The sequence below is a fragment of the Amphiura filiformis genome, chromosome 14, assembly GCF_039555335.1.
Source record: "Amphiura filiformis chromosome 14, Afil_fr2py, whole genome shotgun sequence".
Lineage (NCBI taxonomy): Eukaryota > Metazoa > Echinodermata > Ophiuroidea > Amphilepidida > Amphiuridae > Amphiura > Amphiura filiformis.
This window is the reverse complement of record NC_092641.1, coordinates 54,979,044-54,991,274: the sequence shown is the minus strand read 5'-3', so window position 1 is coordinate 54,991,274 and position 12,231 is coordinate 54,979,044. Positions and strand designations below refer to the sequence as shown.

Sequence of the window (12,231 nt, the reverse complement as noted above, 5' to 3'; positions counted from 1 at the left end):
TCATTATAGTTGTAGGTTCTGGCTTTTGTACTCAAAGCCATATCAGTGAATCTCATGCAATCTGCAGCTGCTTGTACGTATGTCTAGTTGTTGTTTTGTCTTGTTAGTCTAGCCGAGCGGCGGCTAGACTCCTGTTTCCCAGTAGTTTCTTAGTCTAGCCGAGCAACGGCTGGACTCTTGCATTTCAGCGATTTCTTTCTTCTGTCAACTTTTCTGTCAACATTCCTTCTTCTCCTAGAGCATTTGACAGAATTCCACGAAATTAACTTCAACTGTTTATTGACTAATGTAGTTTAGGGGTCTTCATAGATTTCGGATCAACCGTCATTAAGTGGGTCATTTTGGTCTTTTTAATTACTGCAGTCTCTGCATCGGCTAACAGTCACGCGATATCAGCCTATACCGGTCATAGGAATTCTGTGTTATTCTTCACCGTCCATCTGACACGAAAACAACATGATGGCGAGTTGATGTGTGCCAGATGAGTTGCCAGGATTTATCCCGAATTTGACCGATTATGACCAAACTTGGGCACAAGCTCCACTACCCCAGCCTTTACATTTGACATGACCCATTTGGGGTCAAACGTCATGCATGAGTAATTTTGGCTAAAAATGTGATTTTTACCAAAAATGCTTCTTCTCCTACAGATTACATGGTACAGTAATGAGATTTATACATTGACCTTGGCTATAGCCGGGGCCTATGGGGTCCTCACAGATTTGGGGTCAAAGGTCATTAAGGTGGTATTTCCGGCACATAACCAAATACCTTCAAAATGCTTCTTTTCCTACAGATTCTATGGTACAGAGATGCGACTGACACATATGCATTGACATTAGTTGGTGTCTATGGGGTCCTCACAGATTTCGAGTTCAAGGTCAAAACAAAAAAAAAAATGGTTGATTACTGAAAATCACTTTACAATTCAATATTTTCTGCATATTACGTGCTGTGATCATCAGAATAATGCCAAAAGGGCTCTAGCATTATGTTCATATACGATTGTAATCAGATTTGGCTAAAACATGGAGGAGGGGTCTGTTTTGGGGTCAAAAGGGGTAAAATTCTAAAGTTTGTCCAATTTAAATGAAAATTAGTATATGTGATCTTGATATGATTCAAAATATATTGGAGGTCATTTCAAGGTCACCAGAGGTCAACGAAAGGTCAAAAGGGTCAAATTCTAATATTTGTCCAATTTAGATGAAAATTAGTATATGTGATCTTGATATGATTCAAAATATATTGGAGGTCATTTCAAGGTCACCAGAGGTCAACTAAAGGTCAAAAGGGGTCAAATTACAAAGTTTATTCAATTTGAATGAAAATTAGTATATGTTATGTGGATATGATGCAAAATGTGGTGAAGGTCATTTCAAGGTCATCAGATGTCATTTCAAGGTCACGGCTAGACTTCGCAGCCTTACTAAGGATGCAATATATCTAGTTTGGTTTTGGTTTTGATCAAAACGTTCACTGCCATTTAAATGCCGGGTTATATAAAGTTCTTGACAACGTTTTATATGAAAATGTTAATATTTATATTATTATGACAATGTTATTGTAAAAGAATTCGCAAATATATTTTTGCACAATAGTTTACTCAAGATTTTATCAAAATACCGTATTATGCTAGAATGTTTTGTAGCAAGTTTTGAAAAAACGTTTTTGAATGTTATTAAAACGTTTCACGCCATTTTTATAACTCGACATTTAAACTTTTTCTGTAAAAGTTTTGTGTTTGCTGGGATATTAATGTCTTATATCTATAAGCTTATATAGAAATTGCCAAATGCAAAGATCCGCTGAGGTTTATAATGTCACACTTGGCATATCGGTGCTAATGTTGTTATATTATAGAAAGAAGATTATAATACCCGTACCTGATATAGCCATAGCCATTTTAATGACAGCATGCAATAGTCTTATTATTTTAATTTCTAATTCTACGAAAAGTCCATACAAAAGTCCTTAATTTAGATGAGTAAAAACGAATTAAAGGGCAGTAAAAGCTTCGTTGTGATCGTCCTGCATGCTATCATAATGCACGCAAGCGGCACAATAACGGACGAAATGGCTTGTTTTTTAACCGTTTGGATTGTCCTCTTGACACATAGTTACCCCAACATCAACCAAACCGATGAGAGGTAGTGCCATACGACACACTTATAATATGACATATGCGATCTTGTTTTGTGTTTTCTTACCCTCTAATTTCTGTTACTGAAGATAATACATCCATGAGTGGAAATAAAAGGTTAAAACTTGTCTTTTATTATCACCACCATCCATCAAATGGTTGTAATCCACGCACTGATAGAGTGCACTAACTAAAAGGGTATTAATGTGTCAGTCAAATTACGTAGGAAATACGAGCTGGGATAAAAGCCAAGACGCTCTTTTTATGTACAAAGTCTCGCTAAAAGGACGCTAAAATATGTGTGTAAGAGGTTTAGTAATTAGTTGTTTCCAGGGAGAGGTTGATTGCATGTGTCATGCATTACTACCTTACCCGACAACCAACTTTTCATTTCTACTCTACTGATGATAATGCACTTGAATAATATTTTCGTTCAACGAATTTAATGATGCTAACTTTTTTAATGATCACGATCAGTTCAGTTTCTGAAAAATCGACTTTATTACATTCGAAATATTAAGGGATCTACAATGAGCGTTTATTGCGTTTCGACAGTATTTTTGCGGGACATGAGAGCACCTCGGACCTATCGAATTGCATTCTGAATACGAAGCATGTCTTTCTGATATCAAATAATTTTCATTTTTGAAAATCACAATATAATACAAATTTTATGACAAATTATAAAAATTTGATATTTTTCAAATTGTTGATATATAACAGTCCTCGAAGTAAATTATATAAATCTAATGATATATTCTTAAAGTGTATGTAGCAGGGAGGAAAAGCCGACCGTCAATTGAAAAATTTTGACCTTTCATATTGAAGATATGGATTTTTTTCCCAAAAAGACCTAATTTTTTTTTGGTGTTTTTGTGTAAAAATTCATATCTTCAATACGAAAGGCCAAATTTTCAATTGATCGTCGGCTTTTCATCCCACCTACATACACTTTAAGTATAAATCATCAGATTTATAAAGTTTACTTCAAGTACTGTTAAATATCAAAAATATCAATTTTAATGATTTGCCATAAAATGTGTATTAAAGTGCGAATTTCAAAAATCAAAATTATTTGATATCAGAATGACATTCTTCGTATTCAGAATGCAATTCGATATGTCTGATGTGCTCTGATGTCCCAAAATAAATACTGTCCAAACGTTCATACCCCAGCCCTTAAAGCTTGCATTTTATTATACAGAAACAGTTACCACCATATCCTTATTTTAAATAGTATTGTTTGGCTTATTTTAATATGGTTTAATTTAAATCGAAAAATCAAGAAAGCAGACAAACAGAATTCTGCATTTTATTTTAAAAATCTAATTATTCAGTACTATACCTATAATATAGACTTGTATAAGGGGTCTAGACATTTTAGAGACACAAGAAAAATAGCTGTTCTATGCCCATACAATTTGTTCTTTACGTACCGCTCTACAGGCAAACATTTCCTCTGTAGCTTTCTGTGTGCTGACACAGAGTTTCAAAAATAAATAAATGCATAATATCGTGAGCTTCCTTTCTCAGCAGCACTGCACAAAATAAAATGTTTTATTTTGATAAAACAGAAGATCAAATGTATAATACTGATATCATATATTTTTATGAATATTTAAAATTTAATGATGATTTAAAAAAAATGAAAGCTTGGAATAAGTGTGTGTAACCACTAACCAAACGACGCTAGAAATTTGTGACATACTTTATTTTATTCATTTTTTTTTCAAAACTACAGACATGCTGGTCATGGGGAAATTTCTGAATAGCTTACTTTAGAATCCAAATAAATATTTAAATTGTATACTGTTCATCCAATTTTTCATCCAGTTTCACACCGAATCAAATACAAAGTTCTTCTTCTTGTATTCAAAACTCTCAATGACCATGCCCCTTTCTATCTTGATGAGCTGATATGCCGCTATATGCCCATTCGCACTATCCGGTCTTCCTCACATAACTCTCTCAGGTTCCCATCGCAGCGTCCACGGACACAATATTATGGCCATAGGACATTCGCAGTTTGTGGACCAGCACTCTGGAACGCTTTGCCATTAGAGACCAGGAATGCTGCTACAACTGATCAGTTCACAAGCCGTCGTCTGAAAACATTCCTTTTCAAGGATTACTATGGCTAATTGCACCATACTGACTTTGTTCTCATGCTGGTGCATTGTCATGACTTTGTACTATATTTTTACCATATTTGTGTTGATTATGATATTGCTTTTGTTGTTTTATATAATTATGTTCTGCTTTTTATGTGATCTTTGTAATGTATGTTATTGTTTATTTTGCTTTTTATCATATTGCCTGTACAGCGCTCAGTGGCTTGCTTGCTTGCAATGGGCGCTTATAAATCCCTTTATTATTATTATTATTATTATTTTGAGGACGTATCATTTTAAATTAAGGTTAGGGGCCCGGTTAGGGGTAGTGTTGTCACTTATTTTACCGATTTCAGGTAAGAATCATTTCACACGATACGTGTTTCTACCAAGAGAAATGCCAAAAAATATATTTTTGGGAGGGGGTCGGTGGAGAAAGGACAAACAAACCTCTTTTTGGACCTCATTCGAAAAGTGTAAACATTTCTAGTATAAGAACACTTTTGGACAATTCTGAAATAACTGCAAAGTCATTAACTATGCTATATGTCATTACTTTGATGCTGCTTTAATAATTAATAAGCTACCTAATTGGTTTGACACATCATAAAATGTACGTAGTTTCGCTTCAACCAAGAATTAATGATAACATTTTGAATCATTATAGTTTTAGATTCTGGCTATTGTATTCAAAGCCATATCAGTGAATTACGCGGAGGGGGCACAAAGGGGGACCACCGACATTTTGAGCGGCATTTTTGTCAAACATCCCATTCCACCTCGCGTAAATATTGAATAGTCCATTGTTGATCTCATGCAATCTGTAGCTGCTTGTACGTACGTTTAGTTATTGTTTTGTTTTGTTTCGATTTGTTTTGTTTTCTTTTATTCAATTTGTTATTCTAACCATCCCAGCAAACACATTTTCATTTTTTTAATCATTATCAACGTATTTTGGTTTTGATCAAAACGTTCACTACCATTTAAATGCCGGGTTATATAAAGTTCATGACGAAAACTTTTTAAAAAACGTTTTATATGAAAATATTATTATTTATAAATATTATAACAATGTTGTTGCACAATATTTTATCCAGGATTTTATCAACATATTATGTTAGGATGTTTTTTAGCAAATTTTGAAAAAATGTTTTTGAATACTATTAAAACGTTTTACGCCATTTATATAACTAGACTTTTAAACGTTTTCTGTAAAAGTTTTGTGTTTTGTATTTGCTGCGATATTAATGTGTTATAATTATATTGTCTTAAATGAAATATGATTGTCATGCAATTAGTATAAGTACTCATTGTATTACTAAAATAATGATGATATAGTGTACCAATTGGTATAATGCACTATGCGCCACGTTCAATGTTTATTCACTTAGCTTACTTTCAATAGAATAAACGGACTAAAATTGAACTAACAAATTACAAAATAATTACCTTCATATGCTTTATCGTCAGCCTGCTATGCTAATTGCCTACGTCGTTTTTTGTAATTTTGCAAAAAAGTCAAACATGCATTTAAACATCTTTATGAGATCATTTTAAATTAAGGTTAAGGCTAGTGTTGTCACTTTATTTTACCGATTTCAGATAAGAACAATTTCACACAATACATGTTTCTATCAAGAGAAATGCCTATAAAAAGAAATTTTTTGGGAGAAGGTCGGTCGTGAAAGGACCTCATTAGATATGTCTAAACATTTCTAGCATAAGAACACTTTTGGACAATTCTGAAATGACGGCGAAGTCATTAACTATGCTATGTGTCATTATTTTAATGCTGGTTTAATAATTAATAAGCTACCTAATTGGTTTGACACATTATAAAATATGTACGTAGTTTCGCTTCAATCAAGAATTAATGATAACATTTTGAATCATAGTTTTAGGTTCTGGCTATTGTATTCAAAGCCATATCAGTGAATACGCGGAGGGGGCACAAACAGGGACCCCTAACATTTTGAGCGTCATTTTTGTCAAACTTCCCATTCCACCTGGCTTAAATATTTAACAGTCCATTATTGATCTCATGCAATTTGTAGCTGCTTGTACGTATGTTTAGTTATTGTTTTGTTTCGATTTGTTTTGTATTCTTTTATTCAAATTGTTATTCTAGTCATCATCCCAGCAAACACATTTTCATTTTTTGTAAATCATTATAAACGTATTCTGGTTTTGGTTTTGATCAAAACGTTCACTGACATTTAAATGTCAGGTTATATGAAGTTCATGACGAAAACTTGTTAAAAAACGTTTTATATGAAAATGTTATTATTTATATTATTATGACAATGTTACTGTAAAAGAATTCGCAAAAATATTTCCACAATATATTACCCAGGATTTCAGCAGCATATTATGCTAGAATGTTTTGCAGCAAGTTTTGAAAAATATTTTTGAATGTTATTAAAACGTTTTACGCCAGTTTTATAACTCGACATTTAAACGTTTTCTGTAAAGGTTTTGTGTCTGCTGTCTTATAATTATAATATTATGTCTTAAATGAAATATGACTGTCAGACAATTAGTATAAGTACTCATAGTATTACTAAAATAATGATGATATAATGTACCATTTGGTATAATGCGCTATGCGCTGAGTTCAATGTTTATTCACTTACTTTCAATAGAATTAACGGAATAAAATTGAGCTGACAAATTACAAAACAATTACCTTCATATGCTTTATATTATTATATTATACAGGGTGTCCCTGAAAGAACTGTATCGTACGAAATTTAATTTTTAAAATATTATAATGCCCGAACAAAAAAAAGCGAAGTTAATGATGTGATTGAGGAATAAATCACCTATTAGATACTCTTGAATTTGATAATTGACCATTCTGTTCTTGAAATGTAAGACTTTTACAAGACTACCTTATTTTCAAACCGTTTCACGGATTCAACTATCAATATATAATATGTATTAGGAGTGCCAATCAATGCGCATGACTGGGCATTGATTGGTATTTGACTCCGTGGAACGGGTTGAAAATTAGGCGTATTCATAAAATTCTTATAGTGTAAGAACGGAGGGGTCAATTGTCAATTTCAAAAAGTATGTGACCATTGTTTTGTTTCTTAAGGGCTCTGGTATGAGCGTTTGGACAGTATTTTTTGTGGGACAAGAGAATACATAAGACATATCAAATTACACTCTGAATACGAAGAATGTTCTTCTGATATCAAATAATTTTGATATTTTTTAAACTGTCCAAACCCTCATACCCCATCCCTTAACCACGTCAACTATTTAGTTTTGGTTGCTTCGGGCATGGAAATACGCACAAATTAATGTTCCCGACTATACAGTTCTTTCGGGGAAACCCATATGTTGTTAGTTCGAACCCCAGTCGATCCTTGGTAGAATTCTAAATCTAATATAATTATTTCGGTTGTTTTTGTAAGAGGAAATACTAATGGCATTATGTGAATCTAGCCTCATAATACTAATGTACGTAACTACGGAAAACATGTTGCGGCCCGGACTGTTGTATGTACAACAGCGCAATTTGTAATTAATGCAGTAATTACGACATTTACAAATCCCACATAGAGCTTAACGTTAAACGGCCAAACAGAAAGTATATTTTTTTTCGTTAATTTTATCACATTGTTTCGGGTAACAATAAATCGTACATTATGGCTTTTTGACCAAATCCATGACCTAAACCGTATCAAAACGTTGATATTTTCCAGAGTAAGAAGGAGAGGATGGATATCATTGACTGTCACTGTGAAAACGACGATTTTCACCCAGATGTTACACCGATTGTTCTTGCGGCACATAGAAATAACTTCTCCATGATAAAGGTAATAGTTTTAAAACACACAAATGTCACCCAATCCCACAACACCAAGAAAATTTAAATATTGTACTTGTATAGATTTTGATAACATGCCTATTATCAAATTACTAAACCATGTAAATTCGGCTGTTTTTCACAGTATCCTCTTTAAAGACATTGATATAATTTGTCAAAAGTACCTTAATAGTATGTGCTATTCCGATTAAAATCCGTACCCTCATATGGAAGACATGGGGTGAAGATTCTAGATGGAGTCACCCATTCAGGTAACCGTATTTGAAATTCACTTTCCTTGTTTGGCAGATTAAGGTCATGTCTTGTGTAGGGGTGTACGGATTACAACTGGAATATCATAATATAGCAATTCTGCATGAAAATAAAGCAATGGGTTTTCTAATTACATACCACTGAATGGGTATCAACAGATACGGTATTGCAAAACTCGGTCGTAAACTTATAACAGCCGTATGAATTACTTTTCGCAATGGCCATAACGCGCGATGTACGTATTAAAATAAGATTAATAATCTATCCATGCATGGCATACGACTGTTGTAAATTCATGTTTCACGAACAGGTGTCATTCCTCCCTGAAAGACAAGAAAACTGTGAACAGTGAAGTGAAAACGCAAAATGCGTTTAATGCCGAGGTAGCGTAACAAGATCACCAAAAATGAGGCAATTAGCTTTCAAATCTGGACTTAAGACCCATCTATACAATGAGGCATTCAAAGAGTGACTCTTTTAGTATTTGACTCTTTTTCTTATGAACTGTGTCACCATGTTGATATATTTTTCTCAGATCTTTTGAACTTGTTGTGTCAAGCGCCATTGAGCGTCGAAAGGCGGATACCGGCGCTCTATTAAATCGTCATTATTATTATTATTATTTTTATTATTAAAATTACAATGCTGTAGTATCTTGCGGCATATACAAGCAAGCTTCTTCAACTCTAAGGTTGAATATATTTAAAACAAAAAAAAATCCTTTTCCAGATTTCATTTTCTTCTTCATATTCCGACACAGGCATCATAAGACCTCGAGTCGGGACTCCAAACTTGAATTCCTAATAAAATCCAACTTTAACAAGGCTACTCTGAGTTTTTAACAAACTGTCTTAAAACTTTTTACACTGATATAGACTCAAACCATGGCTTGCATTGATGGTTCGAGAATGTTATCCCCGTATTATATTTTGTGTGTGTGTATATATACTCATGTTTAAGTTCATATTTTCAGTATAGTATTATTATTCGTGCTCGCTCGACATGTCATTTACAAATTAATGCAATGAAAACTACTCGTGCTTGCTAATGGGGATATTTTTATTAGTTGAATTTTATTAATATCCACGGTTAAGTGATTATCGTGTCGTATCATTCAAACTTGTGATACATCATGCACGTTGGCTCATTACTATCAAACCAACTAATTTTATATCTATTGAATGCTTTTAAGATAATTCTCAAAGGATTACGTACCCATAAAGCTAATGAGTCCTAATTGCTGTAGATTTGTGAAAATGACGACTGAAGTTTTACATTTTAGACATGTATATAACGGAAATGTTACAAGTCGACAACCGAGCTTATTTCTATCACCCGTTTAAAGTATTTTCAAATGCATCGATTTACTTGTAAGTTCAAAGCAACTAGATCAGCTCAATTGGAAGCCACTTTCTCACAGACATCAGTATAATACCTCAGTTTGGATTTATAAAATTTTGAATAACTTAGCACCTCCTTACCTTTCAACTGTTTCCTCGTTTTCTAATAATAAATACAATTTTCGGCAAAGTAAAAATAATGTTTTCATCCCACAGCCTAAATTTGATTTCAAAAAACGTAGCTTATCATATAGAGGTGCAATCTTATGGAATAGTCTAGATGATAGGGTCACAAATTCACCTAATTTATTTACTTTCAAAAATATGCTGAAAGATATTTCATTTTAATTCTTTTCAGTTTTGTTTATAAGTTTATAAATTCTTTCATTTTTCTCCTTGTATATTATAAGTTTATTTATGATGTTTTGTATCTCTTAACAATTCATTTGATATTTTTATGAAGTATCGCTTGTAAACAGTTTTACAAGGTAACCTAAAATAAGTTTATATGATCTTTTGTATCTCTTAACAATTCTTTTGATATTTTGTATAACATATCTCTTGTAAACATGTTTTGTTAAATATTTGTTAGTACTGTAGTTTGTATCCACGGCCCCAAGGAAGAACAACCTAGGGTTGAAGTGGGCCCACCGTGGCTAAATAAAGTTGAATCTGAATCTAATAACGTTTAATGCTTATTGTTAAAGATACCGTCAAGTTTGAAATCTTTCTTTCCCGGGGGGTCTTCAAATATTTTTGAATGAGGACTTTCGGATGCCTACTTTTTTCTGTTTTTGCAACCCATCAGTATACCAATGTTTCACCAAGAGCACCCAAAATGCACCAACATTTGCCCAAATTGGGTGCTTTTAAGGGCCCAAATGCCACCAATTGGGTGCATTTACCTCAAACAAATAACATAACGGTTACATCCTAACTCAAGGTTTTGTGTTGCGATAACATAAACCGGTTAGCCAATGGCAATTACATGATCCAGTATATGGGGCAATGATTACCTCGCGCAGTCAGGTCATTCCTAGGAATTTGTTTTCGCCTGAGGCGTATGGTTTTCAATGAAAGTCTAAAAAAAATATTTGTCAGAAGAGGCGGTGATATTTACACATTCTTTAAGGCACTTGTAACCAAATATGACACCTAAAAGAAAAACACAAACAAACAAACAAACAAACAAACAAACAAAAATCAATGAATATAATACCAGACCGTACCATCTGCCCCGACGATACATCAGAGAAAGGTTTTAAAATACTTTACTCCCATTTTGCTCCATCACAGATGTTGGTTGAAGTTGGAGCACGCATTCCAGAAATAACAGCTGATACATTTCAAACTGCTGCGACAGACAGCTTACAGCAATCAGTAGGAAGCTTAGAGCTTTACAAGGGACTTGCCAGTGATGCCTATGTTGTCTTGAGCAGTGATGATCCCATCAACAGGTATGTTCGGCTGGACTCTGTGTGTCGTTTGATGTCTGTCTGTATACGTCTGTATAGAATATTTATGAACTTTCCGACAATAACGTTGCCGGAACGTTCCTCAAAGGAACAGATTATTCAATTTTTCCTTTCCGTAAAATTAGAGTATACATGTTTGGAACAAACAGAAATAAGCTAATGAATCCTAAATATACCAAGGGGGACAGCATTCTAAAAAAAAATCCACATCTGATATTTAACATCAACGTAGCATAAGGTATGATATGTTCACATTACTAAGGCGCAACAGTACAGTTTCGAATATCTCATTGAACTCAATTAACCGACTTTACAAAGAATAGGAGTATCATAAAATTAGTTTTAAATTATTTTAATTGATCTTTGGGGATAATTCGCGTAGCGCTAGATCTTTTGTATTCTTTAATATTAAACATTTTCATGATAGCAGTGGCTTACATTATGTAAATCTAATGATCTGTAATACCAGATGTAAGTTATTTATGAAATAAAGACATCCCTTATCATTTAACAAAACAAAGACATTATATGTTTCATTTTATTTGTATTTTATTCAATTGACAATGCAAGGGCTGAAAAGTTAACACAGTGTTTTAATTCGATATAAGAATCGATAAGAATGCACCTTGGAGAAATAAAGAAATGAGGAGAATGCTTTTATTGAGAATGTTGAGTGAGCATCAACATGATACATTTACTAATGTAATAAATCCATTTTTGTCCTTGACAATCTTCATGTTAACTGCTAACATTTCGTATTGATTTAATACGCAGGTGTTTTACGTTATGTAGTAACTTACGGAAGTTAAGTGAAATCGAAGTCGAGTTTAAACCGTCTTATCTGGAATTAATCGCCAAGATGGAAAATTGTAGCCAGGAATTAATAGGTCAAGCTCGGAGCACGGAAGAGGTAATGACTCTATCAATCAAACTTGATATGAAAACAATATATGGTATTTAATCATGCAGCGTACTATTATGTAAACGAGTAATATGCCATAATTACCATCACAGTTAGCAGCCTGGACAACCGATTCTTTAGAAATGCTTAGTCGCGCTGAAAGTCGATCGA

At 33.4% G+C, this 12,231-nt stretch overlaps 1 protein-coding gene across 1 annotated transcript in view; it reads left to right on the top strand.

Annotated features, from left to right (window-relative positions):
• Positions 1 to 12,231, top strand: part of LOC140170320 (short transient receptor potential channel 1-like) — a 39,812-nt gene that overhangs the window by 9,654 nt on the left and 17,927 nt on the right. The window contains 3 exon segments of the mRNA XM_072193687.1: positions 7,968 to 8,081; positions 10,981 to 11,141; positions 11,934 to 12,069. Coding sequence (XP_072049788.1) covers positions 7,968 to 8,081; positions 10,981 to 11,141; positions 11,934 to 12,069 — 411 coding nt within the window.